This window comes from Haliaeetus leucocephalus, unplaced genomic scaffold (assembly GCF_000737465.1).
Source record: "Haliaeetus leucocephalus isolate CR32 unplaced genomic scaffold, Haliaeetus_leucocephalus-4.0 Scaffold0, whole genome shotgun sequence".
NCBI classification, from domain to species: Eukaryota; Metazoa; Chordata; class Aves; order Accipitriformes; family Accipitridae; genus Haliaeetus; species Haliaeetus leucocephalus.
This window is the reverse complement of record NW_010972436.1, coordinates 25,459,149-25,484,233: the sequence shown is the minus strand read 5'-3', so window position 1 is coordinate 25,484,233 and position 25,085 is coordinate 25,459,149. Positions and strand designations below refer to the sequence as shown.

Here is a 25,085-nt window from a genome sequence, read left to right as displayed (position 1 = left end):
TCGTGATTACAGCCAGATTTCCTAAATCTCACATACTTTTTCTCCAAAAAGACTGAAACATTTTTTTCTTGAAGCAGCAAAGTCACTTTTTTCCCTTTTTTTCTTTTTTTCCCCCTAACTATCTCCCAGGGTTTAGGAGAGGAAGATCTGCTTTCCTTTATCCTTCCCTCTTCCAAGATCCTTTGAACTGCGTTTCGATCTTCAGTCTGGCGTGCAGTTGGTGAGACTGCTGCTGCAGGCCTCTGTTAGTAAGAACGGAAGAGTTTGATTAAATGATTTGTAGCAACCTGTCAGAAGACATGTACAGCAGGTTTCACAGAGCAAAGTGATCTGACACCTATCAGAGCCTAGATAGTGAGGATATATCAAGTGGGTAGGTGATCTGCACAATTAGTACTGGTTTGCACTTAAAAGTCGTGTGGTATCTGATGTGATTAGAGCAGAGCAGACTCTGGATCTAAGGCACAGTCCTCCCATACATACCTTTCTGTCGTGGAGCAAGGGGAAAAAAAGCACGTCCCAGGACAGGGCATCAACTAACTGAATTCATGAGTTCATGTTAGTGCTCCATTTCCCCCTTCATCTCCTGGCTTGCCACCTAGCCTAATTAAGTCTATTCCATCTGCCACTTAGCATAGCAGAGCCTTAAATAATGATTCAGGCACATGGCATTTTTTAAACTTCATCACCGGTAATTGCAGAGCATGTGTTTCATGGATGCAATGGCTGTAGGTTTGGAGACAGCACCCTGTCCCACCCTGTAATAGTCCATAGTAAAGTTCTCAAAGCAAGGCAGGAATGAAAGTGATGGAGCTCTGTAAATAAGCACATGTGCAATGAGATGGTCTTCTTTGAATACAAAACATCTGAAGTACCTGTACTGCCTGAAACCATGTGAAGTGTTTCATCTCACAAACTCAGATAAAGGACAGAAACTCATTTCCCATTGATTAACCTTAGGCCAATGTCTTTGCTTCCCACTGCCTTTACACACCTCCTTCTCATATTTGTATGACTTGTTCTTTAGACTCTTTGTATGGAGCCTACCTAGCGCAAAAACCACAGAGAGCAGAGCCCTCATGAAGTCCTGGAATAATACCAGTAATTAAAAGTGTGCCCAGAGAGCTATTTTCTTAAAAAGTGGAAGATTTCATAAGCTGTATCTGAAATAGTGGTATTGTAGCCTAGCAATGTGAAGGCTGGCAAGGAGTGTTATTGCTGCCTATAAATACATCACTGTTGGATAAACATTAGAAACTGAAGAGCTACTTACAGTCAAGGACAATGTCGGTGCAAGAAGAAATGGTTATAGACAGTCTACAGATAGACTTGTGAGTGGATATTAGAGGATGATTTCCAGGGCACAGAGCGGAGGGGTCCAGGAGCAATATAATGAAGGAAAAATTTAACTTGGAGTTAAACTAGAGTTTCAGGAATTTATGAGGGACTTTCACTCAATGACTTTCTTGACCTGAGGTTTGGAAGGTCAGGAGGCCACTTCCTATCCTGCGCTTGAAATACGTTCCTAGTGGTATATTTCTGTCAATGCCAACATTTTAGCCGTGAGGCAGTGTTTCTGGAGATGGATGCTAACTTGGTTAAATTCTGGTAATAGAACTGCTCTGTGCAAGATTAGATCTATGTTGACTGACTAGCTTGTCAGTCTGTGCTCTGTTCTCCTTTTGGTGGTGATGGAATGGGTTTGGGAATGGTGGAGCAAGCCTTGCAACTTTTCCAAGGTTTCAGAGGAAGGGAGAAAACAAAGTTTGGTCTTTACAGTTTAGATATGAATCATGCTCAGGAGTGCATTTAGTTCAAAAAAGAACATGTCCTGAGTCATCTCTGAGAAGGAAAATCTGAGATGTTTTCAAGCCTAGGTGTTTAGAGTTGCCCACTACATATGCACCGGCGGGTGTTCAAGTACTAAATGTTCCAATTTCAGTTTTCATCCAAGGAATTGCTCATCCACATCCCTCACTAACTCCACTGTAGCTGTTCAGCACCCAGCCACCTTCTCTTCTGTCTAATCTAAAAGATGAATACTGCTGCTTCACGCTAGTCTGTCAAGTAAACCAGAGAGACGTGGAAAATCCCTGATTTGTGTCACCCCTAAGTGGGCCATGTGCACTCCTGCTAAATGCGGACTGCCTCTGCATGTTACGGAAACAGCAGCTTCCTTGGGGAAGCGCCCAGGTTGAACCACTGGAAACATTTCCGCATGCACAGTGAGCACCATGAGGCTAATATTTAGACCCAGTACAAGGATGAATATTTGGAAGGAGCAGGCTATGAATGATCCTATATGGTCTTTCCTGAATTCCTGGCCAAATACTCAAAAATAATGAAATATTTCACACCATGTTTTGGTGGAAATGAGGCCAAGGAGAGTGTGAACAGCAGCATCAGTGCCTCGGACTTTCTTCTTTGGTTTATCTACACAGTATCTGCAAAGGTAGATAATTTAATAAACATTGTGAATTGTATAATTGTATTAAAAGCAAGAAAAACATAACCCCTGAATTCCCTAGCTGGTCATTTAAATTAATTTTCTCTCAGATTTTTTTTAATAATCCCACAAGGGGATTATGAATGAGGACATACTGTGCACTCTTATATTTCCCAAACAGTAGCTGTAAGCCAGATTAACCACTATCTACTCTCCGCGTCCGGCTTCTGAAGTCCTAACTCTAATTTGTGCAATCCAGCTCCAATGGCCACTCTTCACAGAAAACATTCACCCTTCTACAGTCTGGACTGATAACTACAACCTGTGTCAACAGGGCAATGTCTTAGATAAACCCCAGAGACCTGTAGCTACGTACTGTGCCCTGCTACTCTAAAGCTGGTTTGTTATGGTGTTCCAAAACCTGAGCTGGAAGGTAGCTTCTGCTACAAAGATACTTTACAGTCCCGTTTCCTGTTTGGTTCAAAAACGATGTGACATCTGACCTCCATTTAGCAAAGCAAATTAGAGCAGATTCCTAAATCTTTTTTCAACCAGCTAAACCACAAGCACATGCTGTACTAAACCAAGTCAGCTGTATCAGACTGTCATTCCTGTGAAAATAAGGGAGGAATTTTCTTCAGTGGAAGAGCTGATTGCACAGTCAAGATTGGAGCTATATTCTTAGACTGCAGTATCCAGTGACTGGGTTTCAATTACCCCATATTTAACCACATAGTTCTCAGGGGCAACATTTCTCTTTGTACACTGACTAGGAACAAAGCACAGGCTGATGTCGTGTCCTATAGTTATCCATACTGTTCATCGTTAGCGTGCCCATGGGTAGTTGCAGAGGGCCATCTTTACCCCTGTTCAACGTGCTATGCGGCCAGGCAGTGCTGGGCACAAACACTGACAGTGAACACCATCAGTCTGGTCCTGTCCTGGGGCTGTGGTCCTGTTCTGTGTTGTGTTGGCTGCATCCTTCCAACCCTAGCAATATCAGTGCTTTAAGCCTTTGTGTCTAACGCAGGCAGAATGCCCCGTGTCCTGTGATTAAAAATTGGCTTGAAGGCAGAAGAAAGAAGCTTTGGAAAAGGCTTAGTGAAGCACAGATGGTTCCACAATGAGTTTATTTTTAGGGTCTATGCACACCCTAAGCACTAATGGAAGCTGCTGCTTCTCTTCACCTGAGCATTTCACCCCTGTCCTCGTAATAAAGTTGTTATTCTCTTCCAGGCTTTTGCTCTTCCCTTGCAACTGCCCCTTGCATTTCCTGTGGGAATATTTATATTCCCCCAGGCAGCTGCCACCAAGAAGCTCATTTTCACTGCCAACATCTCCAGCTGCTTTTCCCATCTGTAAGCATTAGGAGTACCAGAATATATGCACTGATTGAACATGAGCATGCGGGGCAAACCATGAGGACCTCAGGGGAGGCCTCCATGTGGTTGAAAGCAAATAGACTATGACAGGCACAGAGCCTGGGAAATAACTTGCTGTTAGGTATTCTTCCCACTCCATGCCATTTATGGCTTGTCCATGGGCTTTGGCTGCCCTAGGAAAGACTAAAGGGGAAAAATGTTTTTTTAAGATTGTCCATGATTCTCCTTCCTGCTTGTTCAACAGTTATGGAATGGGAAGGACTCCAGCAAAGTGTGCTTAGATTTCTCCTGCAGACTGTTTTCAGACAGAATTTGGGACAGCAGTCTTAATTGAACATCATTATTAATGGAATACTACATGAATTAATAGAAGGTTTCCAAGCTTCTTTATTAAAGTTATGATTTGCAATTATTTCCATGCCGATGATTCAACTAATTCAGCTAGCTTTCAACCATGCTGGCACATTATGATGATTGCTAATGTTAATTGCTTGTGTCATGCTTTGAATCAGAAAATAGTAGCTCTGCACATCCCAGAGGAAAAATACCTTTTTATGGGTAAAGCAAGAAGAAAAAACATAAATCAACAGAAAGGCTACTTTGAGTTTTACCAGTGCTATTTTAGAAACCCTTTTATAGAGCTCCATTTCTGAATCAGTGAGGCCACCTGTACAGAAAGAGTTGATAAGATTTTCTGCCTTTTCAAATCTCAGCATTTCCCAAGTCAAAAGAATGGATTTTCTAATTCTCTGCTTTCTGTATCCAACCACACAATTAAGGCCATTTGACAGAAATAATTAGCAGAGTGTGCTTTCTTTACCAACAATGAGAAACTCTTTCTGCCCACCTCTGCCATAGGCTGCAGTCAACTGCTGGTGAATTTTGCTTTTTTTTTCATTTGCTCCTTATTGTTCCTAATGTGGAAGCCCGGTCATGACACCCTGCACACCGAGCAGTTCAGGATGCTGGTGGTGTGATATCAAGTCAGGGAATGACATTTGGGCTTGAAACATGGTCTGTTCTCAAATCAAATATAGCGGTCATTATGTGTAATTTCCCACCATACACCTGGCTTTTGATTTACTAATTAGGAAGGCCAAAGAGAAGTATGTTTGCTTTCACCTTAATTGCTTCTTTGTGTCTAACCTCCTGCTGCAGAGCTGAAGCTAATGATTTTATGGGGCTCTCTGTGTGTGCAGTGAGTGGGAGGCATGTGCTCCCAAATCATCTTATCTGGTTCTGGCCAGCACAACCAGAGACATACTCTGGGACTCTCCGCTCACTGGAACACACACATTTTCCTGTACCATTGTCGCCAAATTCCTGTAAATACAGAATCATAGAATAGTTTGGGTTGGAAAGGACCTTTACAGGTCATCTAGTCCAACCCCCCTGCAATGAGCAGGGACATTTTCAACTAGATCAGGTTGCTCAGATCCCCATCCAACCTGACCTTGAACACTTCCAGGGATGGGACCACCTCTCTGGGCAACCTGTTCCAATGCTTCACCACCCTCATTGTAGAAAATTTCCTCTTTATATCTAGAATGAATCTACCCTCTTTTAGCTTAAAAAACATTGCCCCTTGTCCTATCACTACATGCCCCTGCAAAAAGTCCCTTTCCAGCTTTCTTGTAGGCCTGCTTTAAGTACTGGAAGGCTGCTATAAGGTCTCCCAGAGCCTTCTCTTTTCCAGGCTGAACAACCCCAACTCTCTCAGCCTTTCCTCATAGGAGAGGTGTTCCATCCCTCCGACCATTTTTGTGGCCCTCCTCTGGACTCGCTCCAACTGGTCCATGTCCTTCTAATGTTGGGGTCCCCAGAGCTGAACGCAGTACTGCAGGTGGGGTCTCATGAGAGTGGAGTAGAGGGGGAGAATCACCTCCCTCGACCTGCTGGCCACTCTTCTTGTGATGCAGCCCAGGATACGGTTGGCTTTCTGGGCTGCAAGCGCATATTGCTGACTCATGTCCAGTTTTTCAGCCACTAGTACACCCAAGTCCTATAATATATAAATACATAAATATTTATATGTATTATATATAATATATAAATCTAAAGCTAGGTACTTCATAACTCAGTCTCCTGTGAAAATATGCTGTCACTTGCTACACTCTTCTGTCCAAAGCCTCACATCATTAGCCTTCAGGCAAGTGGCTGTACTCTGAACAATGACTCCTGGCAAAAAGTCCTGCCTGCCTGACATGAGGACACCTCTGCCCAAACCAGCAGGAGGAGTGGCACAGCAGCAGGACTCTTGTGCGGCTGGCCCTCAGCAGAAACTTGCCTTGTCAGAAGCAGTCGTCTGGAGGTGACTCAATAGCAGCAAAGCACTGGCTCTTAAGAAATCATGAGGAGCCAATAAACCCTTTCATTTACAGAACTGAGATGATTCCAGTGGCAGTATCTTTTCTCCCTCCAAGTCAGAAACTGTAAGCCCTTCTTTTCTCTCCTTTTCAAGGAAATCCTTTTCCTCTGTCCGCCCCTTCACTCAGTGTAACAGAGACCATCTGCATGTGCCTGTCTGACACTACTTGCTGTGTTTCAGGGGGATATTTCAGGCCCAAAATCTGCTGTCAGGCACAGCCAGAAGTGAAATTGCTGCATGAACTGTGCTACTTCAGGAGTACATGTTAGAGATACACTACCAACCACTCCTCCCAGCTTGCTCCCACAGCCCGTGGGACTAGCAGTTTCCTGCTCTCCAGTTCCAGGCTATTCCTATCCCTCCTCCCTGCAACTCCCAAAGGACAGGAGGGAATGTAGTTTTGAAAAAAGGCTCCTCATCCAGCCCTTGAGAGGGGACAAGCAATCAGAGAAAAGGAACCAACATAGACAAATGTATTTTGCTGTGAATAACAGCTTATGAGCTCTTCCTTCCATCGTGTTAGTAGAGTAAGCCATGGCCTGACCTCAGTGAACATAAACCACAAAAAGAGTTCAGTGACTCCTGTGAGGAGTTGGGGCCACCAACAGGGTGATTTAATGTGATTAAATGTGGTCTCTGAATCAGGAATATCTTAAAACCTCTGACTGCCAGAAGCAAGGAGGTAAGAGCAAGGAACAACTAACAGTCTACCTCCCCTGTTTCCCATACTGTTTCCCAAACTGTCTGGTACTGATCACCACTGGGAACTGAGTCACAGTCTACATGGCTCATTGGTCTGACTGAATATAGAAGTTCTTATGAGTTTATGCTGTGGCCTCAATCTTTAAGTCTGTTCTGACTGAATTGCTGCAACCTCTTTTCTTATTCCTTCCGTCCATGGAGCCATGCACCAGGGAAGAGTTAGTAGAATAGTCCAGCCAAGACCTTGACCAACACTTTTTGTCTGAAAAGGATCAGGGCAGGAAACAAATAAAGAAAAAGGCTCTTTAATGGAAGCCTGTAGCCTCAGTTCATGGTGTCTTGTGATGTGCCAGCCTTCAGGCTCTGTGGGATGGTGGCTTGTGGTGGTGTTCTTGGAAGCTGGGCTACACTTGCACCATTCAACCCACATCAAGGGTTGTAAAACAAGTGGAAATGGCATAAACAATGTTACCTGACATGAAGATGAATATGAAACTTTCTATGATCTGATCCTTTAGGCTAGGTGACTTTAAATGGCTCTGTAACTCACAACTTCTTCCTAGCGATGCTGTAATAGTGTCTGAAGCAGCAGTTCAGCACACAGTCCCCTCATCTCCCATTTCTCTCCTCTCTTACATGACCCTTTGCCCTCTTGAGAAGGTAGCTCTCTGCTGTCTGTGCTCTCATTTTCCTGATGTTGTCACTGCCACACTCTCCAAATTGTGATATGTCCCTACGGAGGTAAGAATAACCCCAAATTTCTTAGCTTCTGAGTTGTGAGGGAATGCATTCATGCCAATCACTTTGACTCTAAGAAGGCTCAATTCACTAACTTGTAATACAGCTCAATGTGTTTCAAATCGCACCTGCCGCCAGGTACAATGTGATGTGAACTCCTTTTCAGTGCTGCCTGTGAGGACAGTTATTGCTCTTTCTGGAGCACAGACTTGCTTGCTTTGTCGCTCCACAGAGTGAAGGCAGTAATTAATCAAGGAGAAAGGAACTGTGGAGCTCATTGTCACAGAAGACTTTTACGACTGTTTAACAAGTTTTCAGAAAGGGACAGGTCATTTTCATGAATAACAGGTGTATTTAAATTTAAATTAAGATTTATAAATTTAAGCAAGCTTCCATCTACCAAGAGCCAGGAAGAGACCTGTGGAGGACAAATTACACCTGTGAGTATTATGAATTTCTTCCTCAGGCTTAGAGATGAGTGAGTATGACAAGGTCGGCTTTGTCCTTTCACCAAACATTAGCTGTGCTGCAGGGCTCCTGTTACTCACTAGCTTTGTTGTCCAATTTGGGACATGTCCTTCATTCACTGTCCACCTCAGACTCCAGTCTGGCTACACAGATAAACTTTATGCACAGGGTAAGCTCCTGAGCCTAGCAGAACAGTCTCATGTGAATAGTGGCTGAAGTGAGGGGACCCTCATCTCAGTCAGTATCCCTTTAGATGCTTTACCCACACTAAATTATGATAATAACATTCACCAGCAGTGCCTGTAAATGAGACCAGCTTTCTCAGGTGGCTGGCAAGAAATCTTTCCCTTGTTACATCAATTGACTTAGCTGCAGTCCTCCACTGCTGTGCCCTGCAGCCTCCACACACTGTATTAACCCTGCTGTTTCTCCCTCCCCGGTATGAACCTGACACATTTATTTCTTAAGCTTTTCCTGCCCTTGGCTATGAATTGCATTATTGCCACAGTGATTTCTGCGCTAATAGTAGTTAGGAGACAGAAGCAAACAGAAACCATGTGCTCTGGGCTCTCTACAAACAAAAACAAACTTTGAGTCTCCAGTTGGGCTCTTACTAAAAGAAAAGGAAAGGGAAAAACAAAAAAACAGGGAAAAGGTTAAAACCATTCTGTGCCTGGGGTCACATCACTGCCTGAGCCATTGAGAAACTCTTGCAGCACTTTCAGACGTGGGTTTCTCAGCCTGACTATACTGGTGTTTCCATTAAAACCCTAACTGCTATTAACACCAGCAGAGTAGTGACCCAGACACCACAAAAGCAAATCCTGCCCCTCACCTTTTTGTGCTGCTTTGCCAAGGCAACAATGTGGGGAAAATAACTGGGGAGAGACTGCAGCCAGAGAAGCAAAATGCTTGCTCTACAGCCTCTTCTTGTTCAGTGCTCTGTCAGCCCCAGACATTAAGCTTTTTAGCAGGCGAAAGCATCTAGTTTACCATCCGTGCCACACACAGAGCGTCTCAGAAAGGGAATAAGGCCATGATACAAGGTTGCTGTTACCCAAAGTATGGCTTTTGCTAAAGGCACTGGGACATGGGAGCCAACTGTCTCTGTTTCACGTCCAATGCATTATTTGACAAGGCTTCAGGCTTTATGTTGATAAATTCTAGCTGCTGGCCGCATTTATACTTTACTAATTTTACACCAGGAACACATGTTTCCTCAGCACATGTGGCTTTTTGAAAACAAGGAGAGTTTTGATCATAATTATCTGTAGAACTTGGGAGTTCCCAACACGGACCAGCCCCTCTTGCTCTGGGTCCTGAACAGACATCACTAAAAGTTTGCCTCTGTCCCAAGCATCTTGCAATCCAAACAAAAGCCAATGGCTCGATGCAGACTGATGGGCAAAGGAGACAAAACAGTATGAACCAAGAAGTAGTAAGGAGGGCAGAGATCATGCGGCCAGTAGATGCTGAGTTTGTCTTTATATTCCAAAACTCAGAAAAGAATGTTGTTTTGATGACTAGGATCCTACTGGGGGGGGCGGGGGGGAGAAGCTTTTTTTATGAACTGAACCAAAAAGTCTACAACTATTTATTTGATCCTATTTTCCTCTATGGCCAGTCCAATGTCCTGCTGTAAGTCTTGTGGGAATAAGGTTTCTTCCAGCCAGATTTAGTGATTTTGCAGCATGTGGGATGATTAAACTACATCTAAATGGAGGCGTGCAGCAAGGATTTTTTTTTCCACTCCTTTATCTTCTCTTTGACAAGAAATACATTTGGGTGGCAAGTGTGTTGGATCTGTTTTGTTGTTAGAGCTCTCAAAAGCAATTAATTTTTTGTCAGTAACTCTACGGTTTGACCTGAATTTCCTCAGTTTCTAGTCCCCTGCCTCCCTCTCCCCCTAGAAGCAGTGTTTCAAACTCCTTCCTTAATCTGCTAATCCTTAACCTGAAGGGAGTGAATAAAACATCTAGATGAACAGCAGCTGCAGGACATTTATGTGCAGAATGATCAACAGGGAACAGACCTTAATAGCGTGTTTCAAAGTCTGTCCAGAGCCAGATGGGTTCATGAGGTTCAGCATGAAAGGCAGTAGATGTTGCTTGCCTAGTTTCTTTGAAAGCCTAACCGTGAACCTTTGCCTTTTGTTAGAAGTGAAATTTTCAAAGTGAGGCATGTCTCTGAAAAGTTCTCTGGTAGCACAGGTTACACTGAGAGCAATGCTTTGGGGTTTTGTAGCCTAAATAAAAGTGAATGGATCTGAGCAGCTGGAGATTTGTTTTCCAAATTGACTCCAGTCATGAGTCACCGAGGCTTTCAAAACCAAATACCAATTTCTTACCTGGAGCCTGAGTTGTTAAACTCAGAAGCTATTTTAACATTGACTTAGTAGGGATATACCTCTGAGCATCTTTCTGTAAGTTGCAGGATCTCGTGTGTGGGAGGTCTTCTATTTGGTTTTTTGCTGGATTGCTGTGAAATGTTCAAGAGATTTGTGAGGCTGAAGGACATAACAGAATTGCTTCTGGCCCTAAGAATGACTAATTGAGTCCTAGGAAAAGTGCAGTAAGTGTTTTATGATAGCAAAATAGTGTTTGTTATTAAGAAGTCTGGCTTGTTTGTCACGCAAAAGACCTGAGGCAACAGTAAAGTTGGATTGTGCCTTCTCTTTTTGCTGTCACTGGGATGAGCTACAGTCAGTTACAGTTGAGCAGGTTTGAGAATATCACTTTCTGTGTTTGCCCCATGTTATTTGACAGCTTTCTTTGCAAGCACGGAGACTGGTACGACAAATGCAGAATCCTAACCTGCTGATCCTGGGAAGCGCACTGGCTGTTTGAACCCCTGTAGAAGTGATTTTAATAACTGGAGTGGTTTGCATTTAGCTGAGAAAGGAACATTTAATTGAAGAGTCTGTAACTGCAAAACTGCAACTTGGCACTTGCTTTCCTTTACCATTTCACAAAGAATGAGAAGACAAATCATCTTGTCTTAGATGACTGAATCCAAAATGAGTAACTTTCTGTCTACCTTCAGTGATAGTTTGGTTCTGGCATCAGCACCATGCACTGGCTGTCTCCTGGAGCCTTTTTCAGCAGCAAGCACTGTTTAAGATATCCTCTCTTCTTTTATGGCACTGTGTTCCAACTTATTGTAGCTTGTATTTCACATTGTGCTCACACTTTACATTGCATCTGAATGGTGGCTGGGGAAGGACAAAAACCAGACACAAATATTTTCTGGTGAAGGAGTATATGCAACTCTACCTTGTTTAAGAAAGCTTGGTACAGCCAGCTAAGCCCAGGACTGAAAACCAGGCAGTCCATGCTCTCCTATTGCATTCACGGGTCTGAAAACTTTGAACTTCACACAGGTGAGCCTGTTCAAGAGATTAACCAAATGTAAACTATTCCAGTTTTGCCACTCCAGCACAGATATTTGTCACCAAATCTTCTTCTGTGAACAATGCCACAGACTCCAGTGTTTAGGGGCTTATCAATTGTAGTTGTTCTAGGGATGGAGTGGAAGGGAGTAAAAATTATAACCAAGGATGAAATGACCACTTGAATATTTGAGTCTTTCCAGTAGATCCTGTTTCACTTGCTTGAACTGATTCTTGTCAAAGGGAGCTCCTCATGTCATCAAGACAAATTGCTGTACATGGCTTTGCAAAAGTTATGATGTGGTTTCTGGAAGAAATGTTATGCTGTGGTTTCTTCTTGAAGCATAGATTTTGCCATCCTCCTGTTGCTGTTTTCTATTTATGTCATTTATTTGTGTTGTGACTACACTGCAAAATCAAAGTTTTGCTTTGGCACTGCCTGTGCAATTTACCCTGAGATCCAGAGAATGGGACCAGACCCAGATATGCTTGCTGGTAAAGATGTAAGCTACAGACAGCCTCAGAGACTCTTATTGCTGACCCATTGGACAGACGAACCTCCTGTTTCATAGTGTAAGAGAGGTAATGGAGGGTGTTGTGGTTTAAGCCCAGACAGGAACTGGGCACCACAAAGCCGCTCGCTTACTCCCCCCAGTTTATACACTGAGCATGATGGTCTATGGTATGGAATATCCCTTTAGCTAGTCTGGATCAGCTGTCCTGGCCGTGCTCTATCCCAGCTTCTTGTACACCTGCTTGCTGGCAGAGCATGGGAAACTGAAAAATCCTTGACTTAGGGTAAGCGCTACTTAGCAACAACTAAAACATCAGTGTGTTATCGACATTATTCTCACACTAAATCCAAAACAAACTGTACCAGCTACTAGGAAGAAAGTTAACTCTATCCCATCTGAAGCCAGGACAGAGAGGGATAAACCATGAGGAATTTTGCAAGTGAACAGAATTAGCTTGTTTGTTTTATATAGTCATTAACATGTATGTGTATATATTCACTATATATGATGATTTAAATGTATTTCCCTGTTTAGGAGTATCAGATGCCTGCGGAATATTATCCACTGGAACTTGATCACCACATTCATCCTGAGGAATGTGATGTGGTTTCTGCTTCAAATGATAGATCACAACATACATGAAAGTAATGAAGTAAGTGCGTGCTTGGAGGTAGCATGTCTCTGTCATGTAGTTTGGGGGCGGGCAGGGATGCTGAATTTGTTCATCTGGTAGAAATATTACAAATGACACCTATTCATTCACATGCTCAGAGTGACTTTCATATCATTTCAAAACGATGAAGAAAATGAGCTTATATTTGCTACATTTTCATTTATTTCCTCATTACTGAATATCAAAGGGTTTTTTTAAAGTAAAAATCCCACCCAAAAGCTTCTCTCATATCTTCATTGACCATAAATACTTCCCAAATTTATACACTGTGAGACACAGTATTGTGCAACACACTAAATGTGGTTGTTCTTGAACATTTTTGTCAGAGCATCTTGCAGTGATGTGCACCTGGATAGGGAAAACATTCATTCCAGAGGGCAACATCTCCATGAAGAGATGGGAACAGAAATAATTGATTTAGCTGTTGAGGCTCTGAGTCAGCTACTTTGTCTGATGACAGTGGGCACCTTGCTGCCTAGAGTCACTGGGACTCACAAGAAAATAAGAAATAGGGCCTGAAACAGTACAATTTTTGCTTGTTGATATCTTTGTGGGGTTTTTTTACAAAATTCCATTTTTCTTCCAAGCCCTTCTTCACCGTGCTGGCCTTGAGCATGAAGTTCTTTGATCTGGGCTGCATCCAGCAGCAACTCCCTGTCACTGAAAGGGATGGCTCATTCCTCCAGGGACCCAAACGCTTCACTCCACCTCCTGTTGCTTCTTTTGCACTAGCTCTGTTCCTTTTCTTGATCCCTTGGGGAGGACTGAACCCTCGGAGACTGAACTCACTAAACTGGTGGAGAATTAACCTAGCTAACAAAAAGGCAAGGAGGAGTTTTCTGCTGGCATAGCTACCTAAGTCAGCTTTCTGATGGGTGATTGGGAGTCAGAGACAGTTCAAGGGACCAGACACATCCACACAATAAAAAATGGGAAGGCTGAAGAGAGCAAGAAGTGGGGTGTCTTTTTTGCATGGCATTGAGCACTCTTGAGGAATACAGCATGTCACTATGCTCCCATTTCTTTTACTCTCCATGTTATTTCTTGTTCACTCAAGTAACTCCCAGCTGCAGATGCTTGTCTGAGTGAGGACATTGAATCAGTCGCTATGTAAGTACTGTAATGCCTTCCCCCTGTTTAGTCACCCAGCAACCCCAATAATACAAGGATTTTGGAGTGGATTAAAAGCATCCACTCCAAAAGAAAAAGCATTTTTCTTTATTTTGTTGAGCAATAATTCTGCATTTCCTTCTCAAGTAGTCCTTTTTGATAGTCCCTTGGCAGGGTTTTTTACTGTTCTCTTTCTCTTGTAATATTCTTATAGTGGAGTATTCTCCTTTGAGGGCCGTCCCCTGATATTTACCTCCGTAATCAAGAAAAAAGTGTGCTACAAACACACATTCAAATACATACACAAACACATCCCCCTTCATACTCTCTCTTTTTGGAAAGCAGGTGGACTAAAGCGCCTATAGGTTATGAGTTGGATCCATAGCTGGTATCAGTCAATGTGGCTCCACTTATGTAGGAACTGGTCCTGCAGAAATTGAAAACCACCCCAGGAGCCTGGATATCCATTCATTTTAATGTCAGCTGCGCACTCACCATCCTTGGTTAACTTTTCAAATGTAAAATTTGACACCTGAACATTAATCTTACACTTTGGGAAAACAAATAGAAAAGTCATTAGTACCTAGATAAAGAAGTCTATGCATAACTCTGTATTATTATTCAACCAGATGCTCCTTTGAGAAGATGTAGCTTCTATTAATTCACTGTTTGCTTTGTCTGTGTTTCTGACATTTTCAGACTACGGAAGATGGTGGTATATGAGTTTTATTGTTGACAGTTTTATGTTGTGTGATTTACTCTCATGACAATACTGCAAATCTTAATACAGATTTTTACAGTTATTTAGGAAAAATCAGTTGGAGTCAGGCACTCAAATACCTTTTAAAATGTGACCACAAAGTGCCAAGGAAAATATAAACCTGCAAATATAAGGACAGATCCTCACATGCCTCAGTTTTCATTAACTCATCCTTTCTCTGCAGAACATTACAGTCTTTTTGGGAATGTGCTTTATGCAAAGTTAGTGATAACTTTGTTACGTTCTTATTGTGGTATAAGTCAGAGTCAAAATAACACCACCAAAATCAATGGGAGTAACATCACTTATGCTAGGATGTGATCTCTACTGTGCTGATCAGTGGAGATCATTTAATGTGGTTACAGAAGCGTCAAGGACTGAACATGGAAACATTTTGCATGAAGTTATAGTGCTTATGTTAATAAATCAAGAAGGGGAATTGCTGAAGATATCTGGAGCCTAATGGTGGATACATGTGGGGATTAAGAATCCTCGGTCAAATAAATGAAAAGGTATAAATTAATGAGTTCTGCTAATTGGGTTTATTATTCAATAATAATAAATCCACAATTCCAAAAGGAATTGCTCAAAATTCATTTTATTCTGGTTTCCTATGGAAACGATGCAGAGGGAGATCTCACCACCATTATGTGTATGTGTCTGTATCTGTCCCAGTATCTTCCCAATCCACCAGCCAATTCCACTCAGTTCTGACACAGGAACAACAGGCTCAGGTATAACTATTTTTTACAGTTCTTGTGCAAATAAGCAGCTGTGGAGAGGATAAAAACTGTGTAAGTGTTGCAGCTGAGGGAGAAAGGGGAACAAGAGTCTAGACATTATATCAGAGAATTTACATGAGATTGAGGCCACAGGGAAAGATTTAATTTATACCTTTGAAAAATTGAATGTGAGACTAAGAGTCTTTGGAAATCTAGTCTTACTACTTTGGGGGTCAGTCAGGAATGGAGCCAAAATATTTGTTTGGTGTTAGCCAAAAATAGGGGATTTTTTTGGTTTGTGGCTTTATTTTCCTTTGCTTAGGCCAAAAGGAGAAAAAAAAAGAAACTTTAATTTGGTTTAAACAAAACTTTCAAAACAAAATATTTCATCTTCTTCTGAGTTGTTTTGAGTTTTAATCCTATTTTAAAGATGAAGCCAATCTAAATTTCAAATCTTAATGTAATAATACAGAAATGAAAGCTTTAACACATCCAAAAGATTTCTTCTGTTTATTACAGCTCAATAAACAGAAGTGATCACAACTTGTGAATGGGCAATCATTTTGTAACTGTGTTTCTTCTCCAATAAATTCTTAGTCCACAGAATTTTGCTGGATTTGATAGTGCATCTGCTGGTCTGTTGACTGCCTAGAGATCATCAATACCTCATACATATGAAGTCTGAAATAAAATTAACTGAGGGTCAAAAGTTTCAAATACTGTAGTAGAGTTAATTAAAAGGCTGGAGAATGGTGAGACCAAAATGATATCAATGAACCCAGCTAACATAGGTAATTAATGTCAAGCTTCAGGGAATACACTGAATGCCTGCTGGGTCAGAAAGAAATTTTCCCAGACTTCTGTGTGTAGCACTGTGGAAATTACCATCAGCAGTTACTTGTGATTTATTGATGTGATGTTACCATCTGCCTCTCTATAGCTAATTGTGTATTCTATAGCTGTGCTTTCACTGCGCTGCCATTAGGAGAAGATGCCTTTACTGATACATTAAGCCTGACCAAAAATTCCTGTGGAAGCTATGGCAAAATTCAGAGGTGATGTGTGCAGTGATGTGACTTACAGACTGAAGCACTAATGGCAGGAATAGAGGGGATGAAGTAGCTGATAAAAGCCTATCTTTAAAGTAAAATATCTTTTTTCTAAATGTCAGCAGTGCTCCTTCCCTTCAGTGGAAATGAAGTAAGACTGTGACATTAACTTCTATCTTATATTTTCTTTGCATTGCTTAGCAGGTGGGTTATACTGCCTAAGATATGTTTAGACTCTTATGTCATCTTTGGATATGACCCTAGGCTATGGCTGTACCTCTCTGAAAGATCATCTGTAGTCAAATGACTTGCCTCCTCTTGTCTTCTTTCCACACAGCTGCTTCTTAAACTGCTTGCAAACTGCTGGTGTGGACGTGCCTTATGGCCTGTTAACTTTCCAGACATGCTTAGGTACAGGAGATGTTGTGATCAAAGCCAAGCCCCGGCAGAAAGTCACAGACATAGCTGTGGGTTCCTGACAGCACCTAACATGTTGTGATTCCAAGTGACATGTATAAATCTGCATCCCATGAATGAATTCTACCATTGATTTTTAAGGGAATAACAACATACAGAATTTTTTAAATGTTCTCACCATGATTTTAAAATATTCTTTTCTGTTTCCTTTCCAGCCCTGGTGTCGATGTATTACCACTGTCTACAATTATTTTGTGGTGACCAACTTCTTCTGGATGTTTGTGGAAGGCTGCTACTTACACACCGCTATAGTAATGACTTATTCCACAGATAAGCTGCGGAAATGGGTCTTTCTCTTCATAGGATGGTGTAAGTGACGTGTGTGTTTAAAATGGCTTTACGTGGTACCTGGCCTTAAAGTGATAAAGACAAGAGTAGCAAGAATAAACTTTAAAAATACCACTGTGGTGAAATCTGACATTCAAACCTAACTTTGTCAGAACAACATGAAATCAGGTTTAGTTGTTCGCTGTGGCGCTGCCATAAAGCTAATAGGTTATTGCTGGATTTACCTTCTTCATTTAGATCCTCAGGCACCTGTTGTTAAGGAAAGAAAGAGAAGTCCCAGGCTCAGCATTTTGGGAATGCCGCAGTTCATACCACATCCCTTTCACTTTGATCGGCAAAGCAGTGATCACAACCCCTTATACGCTGCTGCTCAACACGGCATGAAACAGAAAAGGCACTGTCCATGCCCTATGGACCCCTCAGTCTCAAGAGACACTTCTAAGTGAGGAACTGACTAGAAGAGAAGCCTAATTATCTGCCAGTCCAACTTTACAGCTGTCTTTTGGACTGCTGAGGGATTTGTTTCTAGAAAACAGCCTTTAACAGAGTCACATGGCATCTTTGTACTATCCTTGTGGCTACTCAAAGACAGAAAAATAGGTCATTGCATGCCCTGTTACCTCACTTCTACGGTGTCAGCCCAGGCCAGAGCAAAGGCTGCTCCTTTTCCGTAGCTGCGTCAACATAAGCTGGTCCATCAGTACCCTGAGAACCGACTGTTAGAGTAGCAGTCCTGCTAAAAAGGATATAGGGCTTGTAATGGATGCAGGCTGAGTATAAGCCATCAGTGCCTTCTCATCATGAATAAGGTAAAACACATACTGGGCTGCACTAGGAGTGTGGCCAGAAGACTGAGGGAAGTTACTAATACTTTCTACTTAGCTTTGGTAAGGTTGGCTTTGGAATACTGTGGTCAGTTTGGGGTCTTTTAGGTCAAAAGGGATGTGGAAAAACTGGAGATTATCCAGTATCACGTCCAGTAGAGGACATGACCTGTAAAGTGAGGCTGAAGGAGCCGAGCTTGTTTAATCTGGCAAAGAGGAAGCTAAGGAGGGATTTGTTAGGTACCAAGAATGATAGAAAGGATAATTACAAAGGTGACGGAGCCAAATTCTTCTTGGTAATAGCAGATGTTATAAGAAGGGGACAATGGCCACAAATTGCAGACTGGGAGGTTCCAGTTGGACATTAAGAAAACAGAAAACAAAAAGGTAGTGCAACACTGGAACACATGACTTACTTAGAAGCTGTGGAATCTCTGACCCTGGAGGTATTGAAAATTCAGCAAGGCTAAGCCCTGGCTGAGATGAGCTAGTCTTGATAGTTCTGCTCTGAGCAGGAGGTTGGACCAGATACCTTCAGAGGCCCTTTCCAACCAATATATCCATGATTTGAATTTGGCCAGGAAAGGTTTGGCAAGACAAACCCCATGCGGACAGCTTGTTCGCTTGAATGCAAAATCTGAGGTCAAACAGAACTAGTGAATTTAGCAGTTCTTTTCTGTTAAAAGAGAAAAGGTGGAAAAAAGTCACAAATATTCTCTTTTCTGAAAGTAGAATGACATTTTTTTCAGAATTGCCTCTTCCTCTCAGAACTGAGCAGAAGTGATTGAGTTGCAGTTCTGAAGGCAGAAACAGCCTTTAAAACAAAATATGTAATTCAATCCAAAATCAAATGGGAGGAAAGAGGAGTTGTAGTAGAAAGAAAATATTTATGTGGGGAATTGATTCAATTTTTTTTCAATATTTTTCAGTTCTGTCACCAAACTGGAAAATCAGCTGCTCACACAGCTCTCACAGACGCCGTGACTGGTTTGGTCCCTAATATTTTCCCTCCCTACCTCTCTCAGAGCCTTCTGGCTCTCTGATTACTAATGTAGAAGTGGTGTGAGCTGAATATACCTTTCCTCTCACCCTTTTGGGTGCTTTCTGGCTCTGCTTTGCCTTCCCATACATGATCTTTTACCAGCCTCATTCTCAAATCCCTTTTCTTCGCTTCACAAGAAAAAGAAAGATGTTTTGCTCTAGGAGAAAGGACATGGCACATTTTGTCTGTTCACACCTAGCAAGAACATGGGGGAAACAAGTGCACCAGACCTTGTGAGTCAATGGTGAAGAAGCTGGAAGACAGCACAATCACTTGAAGGGTACAAAAGCCACGAGGGGTGGTGGTGCAGGAGATCAGAGCTGCACTATACTTTTTGCTGAGGTTAAAGATGACCATTAACCAGTTCGGTCCCTTCCCTACGGTGTTGTGGTTCTTTCCACTCTGATTCATCTCTTTAAAGGCTTAATTTCCCACAGAAACAGCAACAAATGGGAGATTAAAAGGCAGTGTTAGATATGAGGATGTGCTGACTCCTACATGAGGGATTAGGTCATGTTGAATCTTGAATTCACCTTAGAGTAGCAGTGATTTCAGAGGAATGTGAACCTGGAGGGTGGAACGAGGGATGGAGCTGGAGAGGCTTGTCTTGTTTGGTTTTGCCTGAGTTGACAGGTTAAAGGTAAAGGGGAAACAGAGAGGGGAAACACTCCTCCTCCAATTTTGACATCAATACAGTGTTTGGTTGAGGAATGCCTGGGTGAAAAAGTTCCTGTTTCCCCCAGAAGGTCTGTGTCAAAAGGCCAGCTCCACTTACTCGTCCTCACTTCCAGTTTCCTGCTCCAGCAAATCCCCCTGAAACCGGCTGGACTCTGAAGGCCTGACACAAAACAAGCACAAGAGCAAGGCTCTGGACATGGGACTGGTATAACAATAGAATTGGAAAGGAGAGGATATGGCACTGCAGGGATATTTAAGTGTACAAACACACCTCATCTGCTGCAATGAAGTTGCACTACCGTAGCACTACCGTAGCACCTTCTGGAGATAATTGAGAAAGCAAGCCCTGTGAAGCAAAATGCATGGCTTTGATGAGAACTCACATGCAGACACAGAGCACACTGCATATCGTAGGTAGAATGTTACTTATAAAGTTAAGACTAGCTGGATCCTTTAGAAAGGGCAAACAATGAATGAATTCTGACATCGCAAGATATCAGAAGATTCTTTCTCATAATCCTGTTTCACAAGGAAGAGTCAACAAAAATGCTGAAAATTTTGAAAATGGGCTTCATCCAAAGAGCCCAATAAATTTACAAGCTTCTTCCAGCCTGGGAAATAAAAATCTAAACACCCACCTCCAAGTGATGTCTCTAAGGTTTTGCTATATCAACTGCAGGAAAATTAAAAGGGACCAAAATTGCCTTTAAGCCAGCCAAAACTGATCTGATCACTTATATAGACATATAGGTATATACGTGTGTTTGTTAATAATTTTTTTAACTTTTGTTACTGGCACTAGAGTTTTCTCTTTTTGAGATGATCTTTTTTTTATATATATACATAGAGGGGTCTTAGAAATTGTGACATCTCCAGTGTACCAAGATAGGACTACTTGTATTTAGAGTCTTCCAGTTCATTAACCAAGAGTCTCCTTACTCAAATCTGAATCTACATCTGTATCATCCATACATATATGGGTTGTGATTAACTCCTGATTTTTCGCTGTTGCAGGTATTCCTTGCCCAATCATCATTGCCTGGGCCATTGGCAAGCTATATTATGAAAATGAACAGTAAGTGATGTTAACATTTATGTTTATGTGGCTCTCTAAATAAATTAGGAAATGCCTGCAGGTTGAATTGCTAATTTAGAAATAAGGCTGATTGATAGGAAAGAGGAAAGGTCACATCACCTCCATCCAAATCCAGATCATCTCAATTTTCGGAGCACTACTTGAGTCAACTCCTGAAAATACCTTTCCCAAATATCCTTGGCCAAGCCCTGAAGCTCTCATTTGATATCTTTTTACATGGTTTACAGTCAGGGTAATCTCCTTCAATGGGAATTTTGCTTGAGTAAGACCTTGGTAAAAACTGCAGTTGAGTGTTAAAGGATTTAGCCTTCTCAGTGTGCAGAATTCATTTGACAGTCTGACAAGAATAGTCTTATGGCTGGCATTTTTGCATTTCTGTTTCTGGCTTTTCCAATTGGAAGCGGTTAGTACATGAAATTGAAAAATATGGGAGATAAAGAGGCATCTGTGTTTTGGGAATTTTTCCCCCAAACATCAATACTGGTCAGATATAGCTCAGCTTGTAGTTTTCAACTGGTGTTTGGATCAATGGCTATTATCCGTTAAAGCTCCCTTTCCTAACCTTAAAAAAATTCTTTTCTCTATGAATCTGTTTTTCATATGACCACACTGTTTGTCTATCTGTAGTGCATCTGATTAAATGTAAAAGTGCCTACCTTGTAGGTGTCTGCACCTGCACTAATCTGTGGTCTCTTTATGATCAGCGATGATCAGTCAAAACAGTAAATGCAGTCTGGGGTGCATTTCATCTCCTCTGGAAGGAGATGTCCAAAGTAGGTTGGATGAATGAGACTTACATGCACTATTTCTCCTGACTATAAGGGAGATGGATAGGATGACTGGCTGAGCTTTGGGCATCCATGCTGTAGGCTTGGGAGGAATTTTGTCATGCACTACTAAGTTACTCTTCTCTACTCCCCATAAACTTTTGAACCCTTGACCAATCTCTCTTCTGTAGCTTTAATGGTGACTTTGAAGGTGATAATCTAATTCCCAGGAGTTACACATATTGGCAATCAGACAGACACCCTTTCACTGAGAGATGTGTGATTTTGTGTGATTCCATCCTTGCCCACAATAATCATACAGGAGAATTCATACTGTAGTCTCAAAATGGCAAGAAAAACTTCAGTTGGAACCTGTTCCTTGGGTGTCCAAGTCAATCAAGCCTGGAAGATAACCTCACATTACCAGATTACCCTAATTTCTATGTTCACAGACCTTCTTGTTTCTAGCTGAGTCAAGGATCACAACATTCAGGGTCTGCTTCATGGTCAGGTTCCTTGTAGCCCTTACCTTGCACAAGCCAAGGCAGCATGGCAGCTGTCCCATTGTGCTGAAGTAGGACTTTCAGCTCTAGAAATAGAGCTGAAGGAACTAGTCAGCTTAAACAACACAAAACAAAATAACCAAAACTTCTGTCTTGAAACCTTGAGAGGCAAAACACCACATGCTTTAATAATGGTGATGCACATTAAACATGCCTGTTGTGAGTGAGTTCAACACCAAGGTTTGAACACCTCACTTTGGAAGACTGCTCATCGCTCCCAGAAGAAATAATGGAAAGTAGGACCCCTGATAGAAACATGCCACAACAACTGGGATTGCACTGCACACAAAGTGGATAGATGGAGAAACCACTACATACTTTCACCATCGTTGTATACCCACAAAGTGAATGTGAAAGAATCTCTCTTTGATGTATAATGGATATGAAGAAAGACATGACATGTTTACATAGATATGTGTGCCACCTTTCACCAGCGAAGGTGTAACTGGCCCAGATCCTGCACTACAAAAGAAAGGGGGACACAAAATACAGTCAGCAGGGCAAGAAAGACAAAGTGATCCTATTTGGGATGCAGAATATCCAGGCTGTTCTGTTGAATCTCTAGGCTCAAGCTCTCTGCCTTGGGTGGATTATCAAATGAAGCTTCTGCTTTTAAATCCATGTCATGGACAAACCCGTACACTCTAACTTATATGCATAATTTACCTCACATGCTTACTGATAAGGGAGACACCAGGTTACTCTTGGCCAACCCAGACAATTACACCTAATGTCTTGGGATGTCTTCACCTTTCTGTCTTTAATGCTGGTGTTTGCCTCGGAGTGAAACATTCACATACATCCTCACTGCACATCATAGCCAATCCAAATGTGTTGTGCATTGAGAAAGTGCAGAATTTGGCTTCTGCCCACCATAGTCACGGCCTGGAGCCTCAGTGTTGTGCTTGCTTATTGTCAGTGGTGGGGCCAAGATTCATGTACTTTGCTCGAGAAATCAAGACTGGATGCTTCAATAGTGCCATTCCTTTGATCTAGCACATGCAGCCAGGCAGGCAGGCAGAGCTCTTGTAAATGAAGAGCTGGTAAGGGCATTAAGCTGTAAAGCAAAGGCTACTAAACGAAATCTGCTTTTTGCATTTGTAGAAATGTCATATGCAGAGGAGACTCAGTAAACAAAAGCAAACGAAGCAAAACAAGAGATGCATAACTTGCTGAGGGCTTGTCAATTGTCATAAATATTCAGTCATCTTCTCAAGCATTAAAGTATGTGAAGCTTCAGATAGTGCCTGCTCACTGCCTCCTGGCCTGAGGGAAGGAGGAGATTCTGCTAAACAGTCAAACTGAAGCACATGTAGGAATGCACCTCCGGTACCTGTGTGTGAGATGTGCACATGTGTGTATTTAACTTACTTATGGTCTATTCTCCTTTCCAGTCCATCAGCCATTGGGACAGTTCAGACTAAACTTTGTGGCATTTACAAAATCCTTTCTCTGTTCTGGGATGATATAGAAATCATGCCTTTAATTTGAATTCTGTAAGTGTGTGCAAATATAGACAGATGAGATAAAAACTAATCCTTGGCTTTGAGAAATAATTGCTGTCTGGATAGTGGAGTATCTCTCATGCGAGGAGAGGCTGAGAGGGTTGGGAGCGTTTAGCCTGGAGAGGAGAAAGCTCAGGGGGATCTTATCAATGCTTGTAAGTATCTTATAGGAGGTTATGAAGAAGGTGGAGCCAGACACCTCTGAGTGGTGCCCAGTGACAGGACAAGAGGCAGTGGCATAAACTGAAACACATGAAATTCCATCTGAGCATCAGGAAACACGTTTTCACTGTGAGGGTGGTAGAACACTGGAAGAAGTTACCCAAGGAAGTTGTGGAGTCTTTATCCTTGGAGCTACTCAAAAGCCAACTGGGCACAGCTCTGAGCAACCTGCTTCAGCTGACTCTGCTTTGAGCAGGGGGTGGACTAGACAATCTCCAGAGGTCCCTGCCAACCTCAGCGCTTCTGTGAAAACAGGCTGCTCTCCCCAGTCAGCCTAGCTGTTATGCTCCATTTATCTTGACCACTGAGGAAATCATGTGTTATTCCCCCATGTGGTTAGACCTAGCAAACTGGACACATGCAGAAAACATGTACTCCCCTGCAGCTTCCAAGACTGTTTGGGTATCCCAGTGGACAGCCCAAAATTCAGGACAAAATGCAAAACTCCTCTTCTTCATCTGAGTATGCATTTCAACTGTAACTTAAGTTGTTTGGAGGTTGAACTGGAGTTCAAGTTATGTAGCTTATAATAGTTTAAAAGCTCAAACTAGCACACAGGAAGAATGTTAAGAAAATGCTTCAACCAACTTTTTCATTTTTTCATTTTTGTACTTACTAGAGACCGTGTTCTGCATAGTGAGACAAATATAATTGGTACTGTGGCAAATATCCTGTCTAGGGTTTAGCAGTTCTTTAGCAAAATCTGACAATGCTGAAAAAAGTACTGTTAAGTCTCAACAAAAAAACTGAAACACATGATTAAGAATTATTGTAGTCATTTCATTGATGGACAGTTGGTAAGGGGAAGAACATTAGTAAGATCTAATTAACAATAATGATAAAACCAGTGGTGGGTTTTGTTATATAAAGAACTATCAGAGAACCATGAAGAATATTAATTAGTGCTGTTCAATAGAAGTGTGTTTACATATCTGAGTCTAATCAGAACTGTCTTCCTAAATTGTCCTCTTCAATATTCAGGGAGTGTTTGTTTATTCTTTCAGAGGTAAAAAAGAATTAAAAAAAAAGAAAATGGCTTTTATTTCACACACATGGAATTAAAATTATGAGGCACCAAGTAATTTTCAGTGGGTTTGGTTTCTCTTTTTAGTTTTAAAGAAATGTGCAGTGCTGATCTTATTGCAGAAATAATGGCTTATGTTGGATTTAAAGTAAGAGTTAAGATGACAGGCAGAAAAGTTTGCAATATCTCAGCTAAGGTTACAGTTAGACTGTAAATATGAAATACAGCTAATCAAATACAGACATATGTAATGTCACTGGCAAATATCTGTCCTCCTA

The 25,085-nt window shown here is 41.8% G+C and overlaps 1 protein-coding gene across 1 annotated transcript in view; it reads left to right on the top strand.

The window, feature by feature from the left end:
* CRHR2 (corticotropin releasing hormone receptor 2) overlaps positions 1-25,085 on the top strand; it is a 110,619-nt gene that overhangs the window by 46,494 nt on the left and 39,040 nt on the right. Inside the window, exons 5-7 of the mRNA XM_010561240.1 lie at positions 12,542-12,659; positions 16,954-17,107; positions 20,645-20,705. Coding sequence (XP_010559542.1) covers positions 12,542-12,659; positions 16,954-17,107; positions 20,645-20,705 — 333 coding nt within the window. The remainder of the gene's footprint in view (positions 1-12,541; positions 12,660-16,953; positions 17,108-20,644; positions 20,706-25,085) is intronic.